The sequence below is a fragment of the Camellia sinensis genome, chromosome 2 (genome assembly GCF_055761805.1).
Source record: "Camellia sinensis isolate YWXY chromosome 2, ASM5576180v1, whole genome shotgun sequence".
In the NCBI taxonomy this organism is placed as follows: Eukaryota; Viridiplantae; Streptophyta; class Magnoliopsida; order Ericales; family Theaceae; genus Camellia; species Camellia sinensis.
Window position 1 is genome coordinate 213,606,183 of NC_138962.1, and position 23,910 is coordinate 213,630,092.

The 23,910-nt window shown below is 37.7% G+C and overlaps 2 protein-coding genes across 3 annotated transcripts; one reads left to right on the forward strand and one right to left on the reverse strand.

Annotated features, from left to right (window-relative positions):
* Positions 1-137: 137 nt before the first annotated feature.
* On the reverse strand, positions 138-23,869 carry LOC114321947 (PWWP domain-containing protein 1). Of its 2 annotated transcripts, XM_082916912.1 has the most exons (6): positions 22,997-23,869; positions 21,540-21,680; positions 10,284-10,469; positions 4,111-4,412; positions 3,148-3,801; positions 138-1,756 (listed from the first exon to the last, which is right to left on the reverse strand). In XM_082916912.1, the coding sequence occupies exons 4-6, from the start codon at positions 4,196-4,198 to the stop codon at positions 321-323; spliced, it is 2,178 nt and encodes a 725-aa protein (XP_082773038.1). In that variant the 5' UTR covers positions 4,199-4,412; positions 10,284-10,469; positions 21,540-21,680; positions 22,997-23,869; the 3' UTR covers positions 138-320. The 2 variants fall into 2 exon arrangements, with proteins under 2 accessions (XP_082773038.1, XP_028124998.2); XM_028269197.2 differs by lacking the exons at positions 4,111-4,412; positions 10,284-10,469; positions 21,540-21,680; positions 22,997-23,869 and having other exon boundaries at positions 3,148-3,544; positions 3,628-3,763.
* On the forward strand, positions 15,210-15,889 carry LOC145820626 (uncharacterized). Its single transcript, XM_082916915.1, has one exon. The coding sequence runs from the start codon at positions 15,496-15,498 to the stop codon at positions 15,844-15,846; it is 351 nt and encodes a 116-aa protein (XP_082773041.1). The 5' UTR covers positions 15,210-15,495; the 3' UTR covers positions 15,847-15,889.
* Positions 23,870-23,910: the final 41 nt, after the last annotated feature.

Genomic DNA, 23,910 nt, shown 5'->3' on the forward strand with positions numbered 1-23,910 from the left:
CTGAAGAAGAGAATGAAAACAGCACCAACAGGAGAAATCACTGGCATAGGTGCATAGCGGAATCATAATGGTTTAAGTTGTCCTGACACTCAACTGAAAGGAGTTTTTTTACCAAACCCTTGTTATTTTGAAATAGATTTCCCAAATGTAAATTGTTTTGAATTTATTTCTAAGACCCAGATTGTTCTTTAAAGTCCTGTTTCCAAATCACAACTTCACACGACTTAAAAACAACATAAGTTTGGAAAATAAGTCCAAAATATGTTTTAAAATGGCATGAGTTTAGTAAATAATTCCATCCGAAAAGCATGGCAAGCCACTTATCCGGACGAACTCTTCAAATTGGCTACAATCTCACTGCACTTCTTCAACAGGTATAACATCTGCTGAGAAATGTCAATGCTGTTGGTCGGGGCACTGGCATTCTGATAGCTCTTGCTGCTCGTTGCCTCGCCTTGGAGATATTCCTTGTTGATGGCATTGACAATGTGACCAATACTGCGATTCTCATGCATAGCCGGGATTTGGGAAGGGAGAGAAAGCTGAGGCGGCAAAGTTGGGGGCATTACTTGATGAAAGTTCGCAACATTGTCCTTGATGGTTGTGCGCGAAGATGAAATAGGATTCAGATAATTGCCAATAATGGAGCCACTGATTTTGTTAATGCTTGGCAGCATTTTATCTTTCCCAGAACTTGCATTCCCCTCCAACTTGAATCTGACATGTCGTGTCACAGTCTTAACACTGTTGATAGACACCACTTCATCACCTGGCGACTTCTTCAGAATCGACTTTAGGGGGACACTTGGGTGCAGAGGCAACTGCTGAATTGCTGTAGACTTTGGTTCAAGAGATCCTTCCACAAGCCGCTTGCTTGACTCACCGGATTCAGGCAACTCTGGGGCTGAAACATTTAAAACTTGCAAGCGGTAATTTACCTTAATGTTGCCAAGGAAAGTTCTGTTGAGGACTGCGTGATTATACGCTGCCTCAGCACTAGACTTGTTCTTAAAAACAACCTTGGCAGTTGATGAATTCTGAAACACGCGAGTGGCTGACTCGTAAAGACTTCCAAAGCGTACGAATTTCGCTTTTAGTTCTGGCACTGATGGCAGCTTTGAATGAAGCCGGAACTTCATCGTCAACATTGCTGGTTCAGAAGGCCCCTCAAGTATTTCTGGCTTTGTCGACACTGATGAACCCACCATTTTTTCATCTCCTCGAATTTTCAAATGCTTCTGGCTGCCTTCCTTATTTTCTGCAGCCAATGAACTTAGCTTCCTGTATTTTTTGGGTCTCTTCATGGACTTCTCTTCCTGTTTACGAGAGGATTGACTTTTGCTGCCAGCCTTTGCTGGATCATCTGGTCTGAACGGCTTTTTCAATGTTTTTAGAGCAGAAGGTTGGTCCTTCACTTTCTCAATGTGGGGGGGCTCAACAAGTAAAGCAGTTGGTCCTTCACGTTGCGCAAGTATTGGATGCTTATCCGTAGTAATAGCTTCTTTTCCTTTTCTGACATTCCCATCTGTATCCTGATTTCCCAAAAACTTAGGCTTCATAGAAACTAGTGGAACTCTATTTTCTGAGATACAAATACCGGCCTTGCCAAATTTTGGCACCTTTGAAGTTTTCTGATCATTGCTCTGCCTGGAAAGAGATTTTTTTCTGTTTTGTTGGTCCTTGACTTTTACCCTATCTTCAAAGGCCTTGCGTTTGCCTAGGCTTTCACTGATCATTAGTTGACCACTCAATGGAGCTGTAAATAACAACAAAAAAGCACTGTAAGTGAGAAAAGTAAAAGGCTACAATGTGAAGTGTTGTTCAATCAAAAACCAACAAAATTGTAGGCAAGTATATGCACAAGATTTGAAGATGAGCCATTAAAGGGATTTGGAAGAGGAAAAAAACTCAAAATACAGAGGGTTGTTCATTTAACTTCAGAACATTTTAGTCCCTGCTATTTTGGTTGGGTACAAAAGTCCGATATGGCCATTTTCCCGTAATATGTTCAATTTAAATGCCACAGTGATTATTCAAATTTTCTGGATTTCAATCATGGAGAATACAAAAAGATCAATAATCCTAAAGAATGTTCAGGAAACTTACTGTGGAAACAACAGGATTACCTTGTAACTAGTACATGTTAAAAAAGCCATCTAGAATGCCACATGTTCACATTCTCATCAGAAATGGCAGAATGAAAACTAATATTATCCTCAGAAATTGATGGCTTTGTTTGTCTATTGGAAAAATGAAAAGCACAAGCAGAGTGAAGGCAGAAAGTCATTCCTTAAACCCTTTCCCAGAATATCTTATTCTTTCCCCCAGGGCCAAACACAGTAACATGACAAACATACAATAAACTCAAATACTCAAACTCAAATCAATAAACTGGTGACAATGAATGCCACAATATACCACATATAAGCCACATGAGGCACCATCTAAGCAAACTATTACAAGCTGCTTATCATGAATCTGTTTGCGTTAGAAGTTCAGAGATTGGGATGTACCAGACACATCCTATGCAATAAGATGCTACAAACATAAGCAAAATTCAATGAATTAGCCCATGCTTCCATGTTTGAAAATGACACTATTCTTCTTCCTTAAAACTGTGCTATCTAACAAGTACAAAGTAAATATTCTTGCTGTAATTTGAAGCATAAGTCTAGAGATTGCAGCTTGTAAAACAGCCACTAAATGTAGTTCAGATAACTGTCACTGTTTAGGGTATTTTGAGGTATGACAGAGAATGAAGACTGCATATAGAATAGATGTATGAACTCTTGCTAACCCCAGCTTGGGCAGGCCAAGAGTAAAATTATCAATCAATCGATCACAATAATAATGATGCTGAATACTTGTAAGTAAAAAAGCTACACACTGTTTCAACATAGCGCGATAATGTGGATGAAAATGTTCAATCCCTTAATATGACAAACCCAGCATGAAATTTCAGGTTCAGTAATGCAAATGCTCCTTAGCGTTGATTGAAAGATGAAATTCTGTTCACCCACAATCTGATAACATAAATTGCATCTTGCAAAATATTCCTGCCCTCCTGGACAAATTGATTTCAAACATATTCCCAAGCAATGTTTAAAAGAAAATAGAGAAAAAATGCATATCCAAATCAATACATACCTTGTAGTGGTGCTTTTTCTGGGTTATGTAAACCCACCACTGAAACTCCAGGGCGTACTGGTTGTAACCTGAATGCCTGAGCATAGGTCTCATCAAACTCCTCAAACACTGCCCTCCGATAAGCAAGAACTAATGCTACATTATTCGTCCATTCAACATTTCTTTGCACATCATCCTGCGGCATCAATGCCAATTGTTTCACGAAAGAAAGTATCTTGGATGACTGGAAAGCATCTCTAGCCCTTTCGATCTGCTTCTTTGAATACAGACCACCAGGTTGAAAGCCACTCACATCCACTTCAAAGAACCCTTCAACACTTTTAGGGCGAAATATGTTAGGATTCCGGCAACGACAAGTCAAGCCAAGTGCAGCTCTCCGCTTCACCTCATCCACAGCCTCCCCAACAGCAGTTAAAAATTCCGGAGTGTTAGTCTGCTTTGATTTCTCTGTATAGTGAAAATCAAAAGGAATGAGTCTACCTGGTTCAAACCAACCATAGGTGCCATCACCATAAAATGCAACCAAAACTTGACCCTCTTTCTCTGCACGACAGATTGATGGAGAAGCTAAAGCTTCATCAAATATTTGCCCTGGCCACCACGGATGAGATTTGACCTTCCCCCATACCATATCGCCAACCTCATATCCTGAATCTTTTAATGCATCAAACATTTCAAATTGAATACGAATTGAATCATGAATACAGAAGATTCAGCAAAACCCAAGAGCCTTAAAAGCAATTTTTCCTGTTTTCCGAGCAAACAATTAAATCAAAACAGCTGCTACCAAAATCAAAATCAAATAATACCTTACCATTTTGAAAAGTACTTTCTTGCTTTCAAATCAAACATTGAATTGGTTTTACTTTAAAAGCCACAGAATTAATCCCAGTGTATATCTATTAGTTTGGAGATAAAATGTATCAAGGGCAAAACCATGTATCAAAACCAGAAAACACATACCTTTTAGATCGTCTAAGGAGGGCTTAAGTCTGCTGTACATGTCCATTGAACTATGTTCTGAAGAATTCCTTGTTTCCCCCGACCCCATTTTCTCTACAAAATTCCTTAGATCTTTAGTGTATTGAATATCTTGATTTCTCTCGCCTGAAGAATTCCTAGTTCCTTCCCTAGTTCTGGCAGGCCAACTTTCTTGACTTCGCTCGCTTGCTCTCAAATCCCTAGAGCTTTAATGTATTGAATACGAATTGAATCATGAATACGGAAGGTTCAGCAAAACCCTAGAGCCTTAAGAACAATTTTTCCTGTTTTCCGAGCCAACAATTAAATCAAAACCGCTGCTACCAAAATCAAAATTAAATAATACATTACCATTTTGAAAATTACTTTCTTGCTTTCAAATCAAACATTGAATTGATTTTTATCCTAGTGTATACACAAACCATTAATTAAGTTTTATAAGTTTGGATATTAAATGTACCAAGGGCGTAAACATTTATCGAAACCAGAAAACACATACCTTTTAAGCAGATCGTCTAAGGAAATCATACACATTGACTGCTATACATAACATCTCATTTAAACCCTATGGTATCTATCTATATCTAAGCATATAGCGAGGGAGAGTGAGAGGGAAAGGGGAAAAATTGGGAGTATGATCTTTCAGTGTTAATGTGGACAGGGGTCCGATCGTGGTTACTAACAATACCAGCTCCACCGTAATCAGTACTCAGAGGAAGACACGTGTCAACATGGAAATTTTGTGAGCTATAATTTGTTACACGCACTTGTGCTGTGCCACAATATTGCATAGGATGCTATATGAGGTATTTGCAGCATAATATAATTGCACAAGCCAATATATACATACATACCATATATAACCAAAAATTTACTTTTTGAGCAATGTTAATATTTTGGAATGTTAAGGTAAGATCACTAAAATTGAGTCAATTGATATTTTTTTAAACACAACACAAGCTATATCCTTAATTATACGTCGTTAATTTTCTATTTAATGCATCACAAATTGTGCTATCTGACGTGTGCTTTTTTGTGATGCGACATGATGGAGGGTTATGTTTGTCATGGAAAAATGGAAGGTGTTTGACTGACACATTGTACCTGCATACAACTTCACAATTATCAATGAATTAAAATATATATTTATTGCGGCACATAGCACAAAAGTTCCAAAAAAAAAAAAAAAAAAAAAAAAACTATTAACACATGTTACACATGAGGCATGATGTTTCTTTGTAAAATGCAGCAAGTATCAATTTGGCTATATGCGCAAGACTCATTAATTATTCATAGTCGAAATTCTTGTCTAATAAATTACTCTCTTTTCCATATCGCAGAAGTTTTACATTTTCCATCTTTCAATGCATCAAGCACTCAATTTTAGTGCTTTCATCTGACATAGAATCTAAAAAAATCTAGAAATTTTGTTTTTTGACTTTCCCTCTCTCACTCCTCTATCTCCTTATCTCCCTTTAATTCACAGCCTCCAGTTCTCTCACCTGCATCAAATACACAATCCTAGTGATTTAGTGTACTGTTCCCTATTGCAAACCTTTGGTTTTTTCAATAATTCCCTGTTTCCATACTATTTTATGAAACCTCGTAGAATTAATTTCATCACAAACCCTAAATTTCTTAGACCAACCAAAGATTTAACATTTTTTGACAACTGAATTACATGTCTCCCAGCATAAACCTACCAACTGAAGCCCCAACTTCAACTCCACTTCTATATGTCTGTTTAATTTAATAGAGTTCCGAATAATTCGTAGTTGCCTCAAACCCCAATTTCATTCACAATTCCTCAAACCACCAAATTCACCACATTTGAAGCCCTTCAAGCCATATTATAATATGCTTGATAGGCGTGCGTATCTGCTAAAAACCCAAACATAGATGTCACATAGGCGACAAAGGTTGAGTTCAATGTATTGCATATTTGTTATCTCATGAATATATCATAAGATTAATATATAAGCAAAAGCTAGAAGCTTTATTTAGTTATCATCTTTTAGAGTAGTTTTCTGCATTTAATGCAAATCGTAAAAACAAGACAACTGCTACCAAAATGCCAACAAAACAAGATGTAGCATCTTTCAATGTGCATTATTGCTTCGGAGCCAAATATCGAATTAATTTATATTCCTGAAAATCCTTAGAAGTAATTTCACTATGTAAATAAAATATTAACTAAGTTCTAAGCATTCGGTGACTGAGATAAAAGTGATACTTTGTGAGAGGTAACTATGCATTATAATTATGAATATGTTAGGTGCATCCATACCACGTTAGTTGCAATACTAGTGGTAGAAAATACCAATATAGTGAACATGGCATGTGTATCAAATGTGCAACATCACTAATTTTTGCATAGTCAAATTTCTATCTAATAATTCACCCTCTCGCCATGTATCACAAAAAGTTTTTGGAAACCATCTCTAGCCCTTTTGACTTGTTTCACTAAATACACACCAGCTTCAACCCCACGCACATCCTCTTCAAAGAACCCTTGAACACTTGTAGGGCAAAATTTATTAAGGTTCCAGCAAAGTCAAGCCAAATGTAGCTCTCTACTTCACCTCAACCTCAGCCTCCCCAACAGCAGTTATAAAGGTCTGATTGTTAGTGTGCATCGATTTCTTTGCATAGTGAAGATCAAAAGAATTGAGTCTAATTCGTTCAAACCATTCATAGGTGCTATCACCATAAAATGTAACCAACACATGACCCTCTTCCCTTGTGTTACAAACTGATGGAATCATATCCACCTCGTGTCCATATCCCAAATCTATCAATTTTTCTTTTATCAATGCATCAAGCATTTTGAGTGCGGTGCCTTCATCTAATGTAGAATCTAAAATATCAAAAACCAAATTGCCACATGCCTCTTACTTCTCCATTTCCCTTTATCACCCTTGAAGGAATCATTTCTTCCTATTCCATCATGGCCATCAAATGTGCCATCTTAGTGCTTCTAGAAGCAAATCTATTGGTGCCCCCAATTGCCAATTCCCTAGATTTGATTCTGGAATCTATACCTTCCCTTTTCTTACTAATTCCTATGGAATTAATATCATCATAGATCCTAAATTTATTACACTACAATTCATTAATTTGACATTTTTTATAGCCGAATAAAGATGTACAATTTTACGTTGAACAATTTCTTACCATGTACTATTTTACATTGAACAATTTCTTACGCTAAATTTTTTTCTAAATTTCTTACACTAAACAATTTCCTTCTTTCAATGCATCAAGCATGGCACCTTTGTCCAATTTAGAATCCAAAAAATCAAAATCCAAATTGACATCTCCCTCTCTCTCTCTTTGCCTTCATCCAATCTTAGAGGTCACTATGCATTATAATTGTGAATGTGTTGAGTGCATTCATGCTATTTTAGTTGCAATACTAGTTGTAGCAAATAGAAATAAAGCATGCATGGCACATGTATCAAATGTGCAACGTCACTAATTTTTGCAGAGTCAAATTCCTGTTGTCTCTCAAAAAGTTTTTGGAAACCATATCTATCCCTTTCGATCTGCTTCACTGAATATAAACCTCCAGGTTCAAGCCCATTCACATCCACTTCAACGAACGTTAGTAGGGTGAAATTTCTTAAGGTTGTAGCAACAAGAAGTCAAGCCCAGTGCAGCCCTTCAATCACCTCAAACAATGTAGAATAAAAAAAATTGAAATCCAAATTGCCACTGCCTCTTACATCTCCATTTCCCGTGATCACCACTGAAGAAATCACAACTTCGTGAGACACCTCCAGGTTCAAGCCCATTCACAACCACTTCAACGAACGTTAGTAGGGTGAAATTTCTTAAGGTTCCAGCAACAAGAAGTCAAGCCCAGTGCAGCCCTTCAATCACCTCAAACAATGTAGAATAAAAAAAATTGAAATCCAAATTGCCACATGCCTCTTACATCTCCATTTCCCTAGATCACCACTGAAGAAATCACAACTTCGTTTTCTATCACGGCCATCAGATATGCCATCTTAGTGCTTATAGCAGCAACTCTATTGATGCCCACAATTGCCAACTCCTTAGATTTGATTATAGAATTCATACCTTCCTTTTTTTACCAATTCCTATGGAATTAATATTGTCACATATCCTAAATTTTTTACAACAATTCATTGATTTGAAATTTTTGATAGCCGAATTACCATATACAATTTTACATTGAACAATTTTACACGGAACAATTTCCTAAATTTCTTACACTAAACAATTTTCTTTCTTTCAATGCATCATGCATTTCAAGCATGGGGCCTTCATCCAATGTAGAATCTAAAACAACAAAATCCAAATTGACATCACAGTCATTGCCTTCATCCAATGTGAAACATAACTATGGATTATAATTGTGAATGTGTCATGTTCATTCATGCTATCTTAGTTGCAATACTAGTGGTAGAAAATACCAGTACAGTGAACATGGCAAGTGCATCAAATGTGCAACATCACTAATTTTTGCATAGTCAAATTTCTATCTAATAATTCACCCTCTCGTCATGTATCACACAAAGGTTTTGGAAACAATCTCTAGCCCTTTCGATTTGCTTCAATAAATACACACCACCAACTTCAAGCCCACACACATCCTCTTCAAAGAACCCTTGAACACTTGTAGGGAAAAATTTATTAAGGTTCTAGCAACAAGTCAAGCCAAATGTAGCTCTCCATTTCACCTCAACATCAACCTCTGCTTTGATTTCTTCGTATAGTGAAGGTCAAAAGAATTGAGTCTAATTCGTTCAAACCATTCATAGGTGCTATCACCATAAAATGTAACCAACACGTGACCCTCTTCCTCTATGTTACCAAATGATGGAATCATATCCACCTCATATCCATATCCCAAATCTATCAATTTTTCTTTTATCAATGCATCAAGCATTTCGAGTGCGGTGCCTTCATCCAATGTAGAATCCAAAATATCAAAATCCAAATTGCCACATGCTTCTTACTTCTCCATTTCCCTTTATCACCCTTGAAGGAATCATTTCTTCCTATTCCATCACGGCCATCAAATCTGCCATCTTAGTGCTTCTAGGAGCAAATCTATTAGTGCCCCCAATTGCAAATTCGTTAGATTTGATTCTAGAATCTATACCTTCTTTTTTCTTACCAATTCCTCAAGAATTAATATCATCACAGATCCTAAATTTATTACACAACAAATCATTAATTTCACATTTTTGATAGCCAAATAACCATGTACAATTTTACGTTGAACAGTTTCTTACCACGTATTATTTTACATTGAACAATTTCTTACGCCAAACAATTTCCTAAATTTCTTACACTACATAGTTTCCTTCTTTCAATGCATAACACACGACGCCTTCGTCCAATGTAGAATCCAAAAATCAAAATCCAAATTGATGTCTCCCTCTCTCTCTCTGCCTTCATCCACTCTTAGACGTAACTATGCATTACAATTATGAATGTGTTAAGTGCATTCATGCTATGTTAGTTGCAATACTAGTTGTAGCACATAGCAATAAAGCGTGCATGGCACGTGTATCAAATGTGTAACATCACTAATTTTTGCATAGTCAAATTCCTTGTCTCAAAAAGTTTTTGGAAACCATATCTATCCCTTTCATTCTGCTTCACTGAACACACACTGCCAAGTTCAAGCCCACTCACATCCACTTCAACGAACGTTAGTAGGGTAAAATTTGTTAAGGTTCCGGCAACAAAAAGTCAAGCCAAGTGCAGCTCTTCAATCACCTCAAACAATGTAGAATCAAAAACACAACTTGACATGATTTAAAAACAACTTAGGTTTGGAAAAATGAGTTCAAAAACAGTTTGTATTTGGGAAATTTGTTTCAAAATGGCATTAGTTTAGTAAATAACTCCATCCAAAATGGCAAGCCACTTATCCGGACGAACTCTTCAAATCGGTTACAATCTCACTACACTTCTTCAAAAGGTATTACGGCTGCTGAGAAATGTCAATGTTGTTGGTTGGGGGACTGGGATTCTAATAGCTCTTGCTGCTCGTTGCCCCCGCCATGGAGATATTCCACGTTGATGGCATTGACAATGTGACCAACACAATGATTCTCATGCATAGCCGGGATTTGGGAAGGAACAGAAAGCTAAGGCTGCAAAGTTGGGGGTATTACCTGATGAATGTTCGCAACATTGTCTTTGATGGTTGTGCGCGAAAATGATACGGGATTCAGATAATTGCCAATAATGGAGCCACTGGTTTTGTTAATGCTAGGCAGCATTTTCTCTGACTTAGAACTTGCTTTCCCCTCCAACTTGAATCTGACATGTCGAGTTGTTGATAGACACCATTTCATCACCTGGCGACAAAGGTCGAGTTCAATGTATTGCATACTCATTATCTCATGAATATATAATAAGATTAAAATATAAGCAAAAGCTAGAAGCTTTATTTAGTTATCATCTTTTAGAGTAGTTTTTTGCATTTACTGCAAATTGTATAAACAAGACAACTACTACCAAAATGCCAAGAGAACAAGATGCAACATTTTTCAATGTGCATTCTTGCTTTGGAGTCAAAAATTGAATTAATTTATGTTCCTGAAAAGCCATAGAAGTAATTTCAATATGTAAATAAAATATTAACTAAGTTCTAAGCATTCGATGACTGAGATACAAGTAATACTTTCTGAGAGGTAACTATGCATTATAATTGTGAATGTGTTTGGTGCATTCATACTATGTTAGTTGCAATACTAGTGGTAAAAATTACCAATATAGTGAACATGGCACGTGCATCAAATGTGCAACATCACTAATTTTTGCATAGTCAAATTTTTATCTAATAATTCACCTTCTTGGCATGCATCACAAAAAGCTTTTGCAAACCATCTCTAGTCCTTTGGATTTGCATCACTAAATACACCACCAGCTTCAAGCACATGCACATTCTCTTCAAAGAACCCTTGAACACTTGTAGGGCTAAATTTATTAAGGTTCCAGCAACAAGTCAAGCCAAATGTAGCTCTCCACTTCACCTCAACCTTAGCCTCCCCAACAACAGTTATAAAGGTCTGATTGTTAGTCTGCATCGATTTCTTTGTATAGTGAAGATCAAAAGAATTGAATCTAATTCGTTCAAACCATTCATAGGTGCTACCACCATAAAAATGTAACCAACACGTGACCCTCTTCCTTTGTGTTACAAAATGATGGAATCATATCCACCTCATGTCCATATCCCAAATCTATCAATTTTTCTTTTATCAACGCATCAAGCATTTCGAGTGCGGTGCCTTCATCCAATTTCGAATCTAAAATATCAAAAACCAAATTGCCACATGCCTCTTACTTCTCCATTTCCCTTTATCACCCTTGAAGGAATCATTTCTTCTGTTAAAATCCACCTACTCTCCACCTACTTCACCCACTTAAACCTACTCCACTAAACCTAACCCACTACACCACTACCACCTCACCTACTCCACTAAACCTAACCCACTACACCACTACCACCTCCACTTCACCTACTCCTTACCTACTACACACTCACCCTCTTCTATATATAGGAATCATGAATCATTGTAATAGAGATCAATATAAATAAATCAATAATACATAAATTCTTACATGGTATCAGAGCGGGTTTAAAACCTAATATTTTTGCTTCCCCGGCGGGCGGCAACCTCACCTTAGCCGTCCGCCGGACCTCAACCTAGTCCGCTAGAATTTTGTACACATACCTTCACTTTCCTGCCTCTTCCAACTTTCTTACAACTGTTGTCCCATAGATGGGCTTCATATCTACCGGTCCATCTATGCCTTGTGACACCTCTATACTGTGAAGTCCTCTGTCCAAATGCATCAATGGACTTCCTATGGACAACCTGCTTCTGATCAAGCTTCTCAGACCCTCTTTTCTTCCCCTTCTTGAATGGTGTTTGGTACACCTCATGGCCTCTAAATGCATAGTAATCTGAGTATTGCTGGGCTAATAACGAAGGCCTCTCGAGCAACTGAGATGGGGCTTCATATTCCCTTGCCCATCCAGCATCCATAACCATCACTTTGTCACAGTCCATAACTGTGGGTATTCTGTGAGCTATGCTGATTATTGTACACGACACAAAGTCCTCGCGAATGATTTTCTGAATGACAGCATCGGTCTGGGAGTCGACAGAAGCCGTTGCTTCGTCCATAAACAGAATCTTGCTGTGTTTCAGCATGACTCTCCCCAAGCACAGAAGCTGTCTCTGTCCCACACTCCAATTGTCTCCGCCATCAACCGCTGATGCATTGAGTTTTTCAGGCTTTGCAGCCACAACATCTTTTAGTGGTACTGTTTTTGTGCGAAGGGACAGAAATCATCACATTTCCCACCTTTTTTTTCTTTTATTTTGTCCTCCACTTTACACCTCACATGCCTTCTCTCTGTCTAAACAATAATTTTCCACCATCTCCCTCTTTTTCTACACAATATTTTTGTACCACCGCCCACTCCATGATACCAATATTATTATTATTATTATTATTATTTTCACAAAAAAAAAAAAAAATTCATTCCAGTTGATTTTTCTGCATTACCACACCTACCATTCGAGTTTGCCAAACACACTTGCTTTATTCATATCGGGACTCACCCCGATCACCATTTTACATCAAAAAAAAAAAAAAAAAAACAAACAAACAAAAAACAAAAAACAAAAAAACAAAACAACCGCACCCACAGTGGGATTTTTTCTTCTCTACTCGGCCGCCGGTCTCTTCTTCTTGCCTCCGTCCTGCGCGGCCCTTGACGGTGTTGCCTCCGTGCTTCCTAGACCACCAAGCAAGTTCACTCCTCCCTGCTCCTCCACTACAGCATATGGCGGACCTCCAAATCGGAACATAACGGTAGCCTTCCGCTTCAGCTCCTTGTTTTCTGTCTTTAGCACACTTATCTCTGCTCGCGCATCCTTATACATGCGTTGGAGCAGAGCCAGTTGGGCGTTTAACTGCTGCACCTCATTTGTCCTACTCTGCAGCCGGTGCGACAAGTTTGTGACCGCAGTCATAGTTTCAACACAGGACTTCAATGTGTACTGATTAGCTTCAATATCCGTTTGTACTGCCATTTTTTGCTCCACCGACCGCATCGGAAAGTTCAACGGAGCAAAACCAGAGGTGTTTGGTTGAGGTTCACAGGCCACCGCACCAGTTATTTCTCTTGTTGACTCATTGAGGTCGGGAAAGAGAGTGAGCAGACCACGGGAAGAAGAGGCTATGTTCTGGGTAGCTGAACGGGAAGAAGAAGCCATGTTTTTGGGTTGCTGAGTGTTTCAGAGAAGGGTTGGTTACAGAATGTTACAGAGAACGAAGAGGTTTCAACTGGTTTGTTATGCTTCCAAGCCTCCGACTTCGCTTTGGTTTATAAAGACAGAGACGACGAGGCCGACACGCGCTCTGTCAATCACGTGCATCGCCGCGTGTCAGGCGCCCCTTTTGATGGCTCGACGCTTTCTGTCGGGCACGTCTTTTGATGAAGTGGGCGCGCCTTTTGATGGCACGCCTTTTTATGGATTGGGCACGCCTTTTGATGGCACGCCTTTTAAAAGATTGGGCACACCTTTTGAGGGTGCGACTTTTTAAGGGTCCGACAAGACTCTGTAAACTGTCCCGACATTGATTCCGGTTAGCTCCTTCATGGGTCCGACAAGACTTTGTAAACTGTCCCGACATTGATTCCGGTTAGTTTCTACAAGGGTCCAACAAGACTCCGTAAACTGTCACCACAACTGTCACAACATTGTCTGCTACAACGGTCCGACATGACCCCATAAACTGTCTTCTACATCGGTCTGACACCGCCATCCAGTGTCCTCTACACCGTTATGACACCACCATACAGTGTCCTCTACATGGTTATGACACCCCCATACAGTGTCCTCTACAACGTTATGACACCACCATCCAGTGTCTTCACCAATGGTCTGACACGACCATACAGTGTCTCTTATCCTCTTTTATTTTTATGTATTTTCTTGTTTTGTTACTCTCTCCAAACTCAAGTTGGTTAGTTCCTATCCCCCTTGAGTTTGCGGGGGGCTGTTAAAATCCACCTACTCTCCACCTACTTCACCCACTTAAACCTACTCCACTAAACCTAACCCACTACACCACTACCACCTCACCTACTCCACTAAACCTAACCCACTACACCACTACCACCTCCACTTCACCTACTCCTTACCTACTACACACTCACCCTCTTCTATATATAGGAATCATGAATCATTGTAATAGAGATCAATATAAATAAATCAATAATACATACATAAATTCTTACATCTTCCTATTCCATCATGGACATCAAATGTGCCATCTTAGTGCTTCTAGAAGCAAATCTATTGGTGCCCCCAATTGCCAATTCCCTAGATTTGATTCTAGAATCTATACCTTCCTTTTTCTTACCAATTCCACAGGAAGTAATATCATCACAGATCCTAAATTTATTACACTACAATTCATTAATTTGAAATTTTTGATAGCCGAATAACCATGTACAATTTTATGTTGAACACCACGTACTATTTTACATTGAACAATTTCTTACGCTAAACAATTTCCTAAATTTCTTACACTAAACAATTTCTTTCTTTCAATGCATCAAGCATTGTGCCTTTGTCCAATGTAGAAATCAAAAAATCAAAATCCAAATTTACATATCCCTCTCTCTGCCCTCATCCAATCTTAGAGGTTGAGTTGAGTGCAGTATAATTGTGAATGTGTTGAGTGCATTCATGCTATGTTAGTTGCAATACTAGTTGTAGCAAATAGTAATAAAGCGTGCATGACACATGTAGCAAATATGCAACATCACTAATTTTTGCATAGTTAAATTCCTATTGTATCTTAATGTTAAAATCTACCTACTCCACTAAACCTTCACCCACTTAAACTACTCCACTAAACCTAACCCACTACACCACTACCACCTCACCTACTCCACTAAACCTAACCCACTACACCACTACCACCTCCACTTCACCTACTCCTTACCTACTACACACTCACCCTCTTCTATATATAGGAATCATGAATCATTGTAATGAATATCAATATATATCAATCAATAATACATACAATTTATTCTCTCCTTTCTCTATATCAATATATTTTTTACATGGTATCAGAGCAGGTTTAGAACCTAGTATTTTTCGCTTCACCGGCGGGCGGCAACCTCACCTTAGCCGTCCGCCGGACCTCAATCTATTCCGCTTATTTTCTACACATACCTTCCACTCTCCACAGCCGTAACTCTGCAAGAAGAGATCTCTAAGCTCTCTCTCCTTTCTCTCGAGAGCTTGTTTTTACCGCTGCTGTACATTGGATTGATGCAAGAACACTATGTCAGGCAAGGAGGAAGATGTCAAAGAGCATGAAGGTGTGGATGAAGATGTCCCAGAGGACTCTGAAAAGGCCATGCCATCACCCCAACAGGAGGAGGAAGCTGTTAAGAGCAAGTATGGGCCCAAGAAACCACCACTTATTTGTAAGGACCATGAACGTGCTTACTTTGACTCTGCTGATTGGGCTCTGGGGAAGCAAGGTGGAGAGAAGCCCAAAGGACCACTCAAGGCACTTCAACCTAAACTGCAGCCAACACAACAGCAAACCCGATACCGGAAATCGCCTTGTGGTCCGTCAGATGGTGAAGGAGAGAACACTCCATCAGAGGATGCAGCTGCAAATGAATGAGAGGCCACTGTTGGTCTTTTGATGTTGTGAGAACTAGTGGTTCGTATTCTAATATCTGAATAGGCGACCACTAAATTTCTGCACTCTCTTTCCACACAGTTCCCAAACACATCCACTACCTCACCTTTATTTCCATTATTATAAATGACACCCACCAATTTGTCAACTTTCCCACCATTTCGTATGATGACAGGAGGAGACAGCACATGGAGGGGACACACACAGCAGCACATAGTCCAAACCCATTTTCTTTTCTTCTTTTCTTTCTTTATTTATTTCTTTCTTTTCATTCCTTTATTACATCTATACCCATATCCATCATCACCCTCTTTCTTTATTTATTTCTTTTAATCACCTTTTGCACCTCACTTTCCTTTTATTTATTTTATTTTATCTTCCTTTTTTCGTAATCAAAAAAAAAAAAAAAAACATCCACCCACATGGCATGTCCCTCAACCTTTTGACAAGTGATTTTTCTTTTTCTTCTTATCCCCGTATTTATCATTTTCGTTTTTTCCTATATATATATATTAACAAAAAAACAAAAAAAACAAAAAAAAAAAAACAAAAAAAACCAACAATACAGATTTGCACAACAACTTTGTTTTATTTATATTAGGGATCAACCCCGATCACAATTTTACACCAAAAAAAAAAAAAAAAAAAAAAAAAAAACCAACAACAACAAACAAACAAACAAAAAACAAAACAACCGCACCCACAGTGGGATTTTTCTTCTCTACTCTGCTGCGGGTCTCTTCTTCTTGCTTTTCTCTTGATTGTCCCGTGACTGCCCAGCCTCCATGCTTCCTAGACCACCAAGCAAGTTGCCTCCTCCCTGCTCCTCCACTACAGCATATGGCGGCCCTCCAAATCGGAACATCACGGTGGCCTTCCGCTTCAGCTCCTTGTTTTCTGCCTTTAGCACACTTATCTCTGCTCGCACATCCTTATACATGCGTTGGAGCAGAGCCAACTGGGAGTTTAACTGTTGCACTTCATTTTGTCCTGCTCTGCAGCCGGTGCGACAAGTTTGTGACCGCCGTCATGGTTTCCACACATGACTTCAGAGTATACTGATTGGCCTCAATATCAGTTTGCACCGCCATTTTTTGCTCCACCGACCGCATCGGAAAGTTCAAAGGAGCAAACCCAGAAGTGTTTGGTTGGGGTTCACTGGCCACCGCACCAGTTATTTCTCTTGTGGACTCGTTCAGTTCTGGAAAGAGCGTAAGCAGACCACGGGAAGAGGAGGCCATGTTCTGGGTAGCTGGACGGGAAGAAGAGGCCATGTTATGGTTGCTGAGTGTTTCAGAGATGGGTTGGTTACAGAGTGTTTACAGAGTGTTACCAGTGTATCTCTCTCAGCCCACGAAGAGTTTTTCAGAGGTTTCAGACTGGTTTGATTTCCACATGTTCTCTCAGCCTCCGCCTTCATTTATATAGCACATGACGAAGCGGCCGACACGCGCACTGTCGATCACGTGCATCGCCGCGTGTCTGGCGCGCCTTTTGATGGCACGTCTTTTTATGGATTGGGCACGCCTTTTGATGGCACGCCTTTTGAAAGATTGGGCACACCTTTTGAGGGTGCGACTTTTTAAGGGTCCGACAAGACTCTGTAAACTGTCCCGACATTGATTCCGGTTAGCTCCTTTATGGGTCCGACAAGACTCTGTAAACTGTCCCGACATTGATTCCGGTTAGTTTCTACAACGGTCTGACATGACCCTATAAACTGTCCCGACATTGATTCCGGTTAGCTCCTTTATGGGTCCGACAAGACTCTGTAAACTGTCCCGACATTGATTCCGGTTAGTTTCTACAAGGGTCCAGCAAGACTCCGTAAACTGTCCCAACAACTGTCACAGCATTGTCTGCTACAACGGTCCGACATGACCCCATAAACTGTCTTCTACAACGGTCCGACATGACCCCATAAACTGTCTTCTACAACGGTCCGACATGACCCCATAAACTGTCCTCTACAACGTTATGACACCCCCATACAGTGTCCTCTACAACGTTATGACACCACCATCCAGTGTCTTCACCAATGGTCTGACACGACCATACAGTGTCTCCTATCCTCTTTTATTTTTATGTATTTTCTTGTTTTGTTACTCTCTCCAAACTCAAGTTGGTTAGTTCCTATCCCCCTTGAGTTTGCGGGGGGCTGTTAAAATCTACCTACTCCACTAAACCTTCACCCACTTAAACTACTCCACTAAACCTAACCCACTACACCACTACCACCTCACCTACTCCACTAAACCTAACCCACTACACCACTACCACCTCCACTTCACCTACTCCTTACCTACTACACACTCACCCTCTTCTATATATAGGAATCATGAATCATTGTAATGAATATCAATATATATCAATCAATAATACATACAATTTATTCTCTCCTTTCTCTATATCAATATATTTTTTACACTTAAAAAGTTTTTGAAAACCATATCTATCCCTTTCGATCTGCTTCACTAAATGCACACCGCCAGGTTCAAGCCCACTCACATCCACTTCAACGAACGTTACTAGGATGAAATTTATTAAGGTTCCAAAAACAACAAGTTAAGCCAAGTGAAGCTCTTCAATCACCTCAAACAATGTAGAATCAAAAAAATTGAAATCCAAATTGCTACATGCCTCTTACATCTCCATTTCCCTTGATCACTATTGAAGAAATCACAACTTTGTTTTCCGTCGCGGCCATCAAATGTGCCATCTTAGTGCTTCTAACAACAAATGTATTTGATGCCCACAATTGCCAACTCCTTAGATTTGATTATAGAATTCATACCTTCCTTTTCTTACCAATTCTCTGGAATTAATATCCTCACAGATCCTAAATTTTTTACAACAATTCATTGATTTGAAATTTTTGATAGCTGAATTACCATATACAATTTTACATTGAACAATTACTTACCGAGTACAATTTTACACCGAACAATTTCCTAAATTTCTTACACAACAATTTTCCTTCTTTCAATGCATCTAGCATTTCAAGCATGGGCCTTCATCCAATGTAGAATCCAAAACATCAAAATCCAAATTGCCGTCTCAGTCTTTGCTTTTATCCAATGTGAAACGTAACTATGCATTATAATTATGAATGTGTTATGTGCATTCATACTATGTTAGTTACAATACTATTTGTAGCAAATATCAATAGAGCGTGCGTAGCACATGCATCAAATGTGCAACATCACTAATTTTTGCAAAGTCAAAGTTCTTTGTAATACTCCACTTTCTAGCCTTGTATCGCTAAAAGTTTTTAGAAACCATCTCTAGCACTTTCAATCTGCTTCACTGAATATACACCGTCAGGTTCAGGCCCACTCACATCCACTTCAAAGAACACTTAAGGCAAAATTTGTTAGTGTTCCGCTAACAAGAAGTCAAGCCAATTGCAACTCACTGGTTTACCTCATCCCCAGCCTCCCCAACAATAGTAAAAAATGTCTAATTATTAGTTTGCTTCAATTTCTTTGTATAGTGAAGGTCAAAAGGAACGAATCTAACTGGTTCAAACCATAAAATGCGACGAACACATAACCCTCTTCCTTTGTATTATATATTGATGGAGAAGCTAAAGCTTTATCAAATATTTTCCCTAGCCACCAAAAATGTTATTTGACCTTTCCCCAAACCATATCTCCCAACTCATGTCCATATCCCAAATTTTCAATTTTCCTTTCTTCAATGCATCAAGCATTTCAATTGCGGTGCCTTCATCCAATGTAGAATCTAAATCAAAATCCAAATTGTCATCTAGCTTCTCCATTTCCCTTGATCACCATTGAAGAAACCACAAATTCCATTTCCATTGCGGCCATCAAATGTGCCATCTTAGCTACAAATCTAATTGTCAACTCCATAGATTTGATTATAGAATCCCTACCTTCCTTTTCTTACCAATTCCTGTGGAATTAATATCATCACAGATCCTAAATTTCTTACACTAAACATTCATTGATTTGACATTTTTGATAAACAAACTATCACATACTATTTTACACTAAACAATTTCTTATGTTGAACAATTTTCGTTCTTTCAATGCATCAAGCATTTCAAGAGTGGTGCCTTCATCCTATGTAAAAACAAAATCAAAATTGATGTCTCCCTCTCTGCTTTCTTCTAATGTTATGCATTATAATCATGAATGTGTTGTGTGCATTCATGATGTGTAAGTTGCAATATTAGTTTTAGCAAATAGTAATAAAGTGTGCATGGCAAGTGCATCAATTTTGCAACATCACTAATTTTTGTATAGTCAAATTTCTATTTAATACTCTCTCATCTCATATCATAAAAAGTTTTTCGAAACCATGTCTAGCCTTTCCTATCTGTTTCACTGAATACACATTGCCAGATTCAAGCCCACTCACATCCACTTCAAAGAACACTTGTAGACCGAAATTTGTTAAGGTTCCACAACAAGAAGTCAAGACAAGTGCAACTCTTCTGTTCACCTCATCCTAACCTCCCTAATAATAATTAAAAATGTTTGAGTGTTAGCTTGCTTTGATTTCTTTGTATAGTGAATATCAAAAGGAATGAGTTTTACTAGCTCAAACCATTCACAAGTGCTATCGCCATAAAATGCAACCAACACACGACCTTCTTCCTTTGTATTACAGGCTGATGAAAAAGCTAAAGTTTCATCAAATATTTTCCTTGGCCATTACAAATGTGACTCAATTTTTTCCCAAACCATATATCCCGCCTCATAACCATACCCCAAATCTTTCTATTTTCTTTCTTTCAATCCATCAAGCATTTCAAGTGTGACGCCTTCATCCAATGTACAGTAAAAAAAAACAAAATCCAAATTGCCATGTGCCTTTTGCTTCTCCATTTCTTTCGATCATCCTCGAAAGAAATCACAACTTCCTTTTCCATTGTGGTCATCAAATGTGCCACTTTAGTGCCTTTAGCAACAAATCTATCGATACTACCAATTGTAACTCCTTAGATTTGATTATAGAATCCAAAAAATCAAAATTTAAATTGACGTCTCTGTCTCTAACTCCTCTATAATACCTTTATCAACCTAGAAAGAATTGTAGCTTCTTGTTTCGTTTACGACCATCAAATGTGTCATCTTAATGGTTCTATAGTAAATGTGTTGTCTTAAATTGCCAACTCCTTAGGTTTGATTATAAAATCCATACATTTCTTTTTCTTACCAAGCAAAAGCAACATATACCCTAAATTCCTTACATTGAACATTCATTGATTTGACATTTTTGACATCGAATTACAATGTCTACAAGCGTTAACCCTACCATCAAAAGCACTTAACTCTATTGTACACGCCCATTTAACCACGTGTATGTTGTAACAAATTCTTACTTTCCTTATCCCATTTTGACTATAAAACTCCCAAACAATTAATTTACCTCCTATGAATCCCTACAAGCTACCATTAATTTACTAATTTGTAGGACACTTCATAAACATAACGGACACATGCACAACAAATTCTCTTATTATTAAAAAATAAAATTAACATTAAAAATCAGACTTGGATATGCTTTGGGTAGTTGGGAGACACACATATCCATTGCTTAGACATATATGAAATACAATACAAAGTTTGAACAAAGTTACTCAGGATCTAATGATACAAAAAAACAATATTAATTTATACTTATTAATCCATCCTCCTTTAAACCTTAAAAAATGTGTTTTGTTAGCTTGTTTGTGTCGTGTCACATGTCTTTGTCTATGGGACCTGTTCTGTCAGTGGTGACGTAGACATGGGTGCTTTGGTGGTGCTACTAACAATACCAGTTCAGCCATAACCACTGCTCGCCTGCAGAGGAAGACACATGTCAACATAGGAATATTGTGAATTGTAATTTGGTACATGCAATTGCGCGAAAATATTGGATAATTTCAAAGCTTACAATCTAATAAATATAATAATATTTTATAGGATGCTTTGATGTATTTGCAGCACAATGTAATTGCACAAGTAATTATATATATGTATATATATTTTTTTAATTCATGACACAAGTAAATATATACCATATATAAGTAACAAAAATTTATTTTTGAGCAATGTTAATATTTTGGAAGATCACTAAAAATGAGAACCAATATTTTTCAAACTATAACACAAGCTATATCCTTAATTGTACACAGATTTCAATTTAATGCGTCGCATATTGTGGCCATGTGCACTCAAGCTGTGTTAGTTGCAGTAATAGATCGTGCATTGCACGGCATCAAAGTGCAGCATCATTGATTTTGGCATAGTCAAATTTCTAATTCTATCTAAAAATTCACCTTCACTCCTTGTATTACAAGTAGTTTTCCATATTTCTTTTTTTCAATGAATCAAGCATTTCAATCAAAGCATCTTCATAGCTTCCTGTCACCAAACTCACTACCATTAAATGTACCATCTTAGTGCTTTTAGCAACAATTCTGTTTCTGCCCCAGTTACTAAACTTTTTTAATCCTAATTATAGAATTTATACCTTCCATTTTCTTAGCATTCTTACATTGACATTTTCAACATCTAAATTACCATGTCTGGCAGAACAAAACCTATCATCCCTGGCCCTCAATTTTAACTCTATTACACCTATCGATTGAATGAGTTCTCGACAATGTCTAGTGTTCTTAGACCGATGTCATTTTTCCTTTTAAAGAATCGAAGGAAATGAAAAGCAATGTTCAAAACAAGAACAACAGACAAGGGCTAACACCTATTAAATTAGCAATCAGTAACCTCTAATCAATTCAGGAGGATCATCATCCATCACAAGAAGGTGTCTCTAAATTTAAAACCCATCATAAATGTGTACATAATTGACAAAGTTAAACCGCATTGCATCCTCATTATGCTTCTAAAGCAAAACCCTATACCCTTAATTTTGCCAAATTTTCAAAAACCCACACAACTACTACCAAAATGTAGGCAAACAAGAAGTTGGCATTCTCAAATAACTTTTCTTGATTTGGAATCAAATATTGCATTGATTTCTATATCTTAAAACCCAAAAAATCAATTAAGAAAGCAATCCCAATATGCAAATGAAATAATGAAAGTTTCAAGAATCTCTTAGTTTAAACACGAACTTGCAATAGGGAACAAAGAGAGAGAGAGAGAGCACATACCTCCTAACCTGGTTCTTTAATGAAACCACACACATTGCTGCTATGCATTCTGCTTGCTTAAACCCTAAGATTTATGTGTGTATATATACATATATTTACATTTAGAGAGAGAGAGAGAGAGAGAGAGAGAGAGAGAGAAGCAATGGAAAGGGACGTGCTCTGCTTTGCTCTGCTTTCTACTAATGGGAGGTAGAGAGTACACGCTCGCCACCTCAGCCTCGGCGCAATACAGTACTCGCCCATATAGAATGACCCTTGTCCTCAATGGTATTTTTTGTGATCCCCTCTGCAAACCTGCAACCATGATTTTTACAAAGGAAGTTGTTTGTGCAGTCATCCAATCAGTTTTGAGGGACTCATTTCTATTTATGTACCCATGATTTTGTTATATTTTTAAAAATAGTTTGATAGTAATTATACGTTTTAAAATCATTTGTTCACTTTTTGTTAATAATTATAACAAAATTATATGACCCTGTTTAATAACAAGAACTAATGAGATCAACTTTAAATTATTAAAATAAAATTTGTCATGAATCTCACAAAATCAAACTGTATCATGCAATATAGGCTTATTTTGAAAACACGGTCAAAAATCAACTTTTTTATTATTATTTTTTTGTCACATCACTTTTTTACTTTTTTATACGTTTTTAAAAAAATTAGAAAGTCAATTTTTAACCAACTTCTCAAAATAGACCATAGTTAATGGACTATATACAAGCTAAACTCATTTTAAAAGGTGCAACGAAAACGCATTTTGCAATCTTCAATGCGATTTATGAAATTCCTTTTAACATGTTTAGATTTTAGTGTAATTTAGTTTAAGTTTTTAGAAATAAAAGGAATTTAAAAAATAATTTATATTTTATTTATATTTCTCTTTTACTTTCTTTTATGTTAATAGTATTTTT

Bases quoted from the DNA above. Each gene is read 5' to 3' on its own strand.
- LOC114321947 (XM_082916912.1), bottom strand. From the start codon at position 4,198: ATGGGGTCGGGGGAAACAAGGAATTCTTCAGAACATAGTTCAATGGAC. The intron at 3,802-4,110 runs GTATGTGTTTTC...ATGCATTAAAAG, and splicing joins CTCCTTAGACGATCTAAAAG to ATTCAGGATATGAGGTTGGC. The intron at 1,757-3,147 runs GTATGTATTGAT...TGTTATTTACAG, and splicing joins AGAAAAAGCACCACTACAAG to CTCCATTGAGTGGTCAACTA.
- LOC145820626 (XM_082916915.1), top strand. From the start codon at position 15,496: ATGTCAGGCAAGGAGGAAGATGTCAAAGAGCATGAAGGTGTGGATGAA.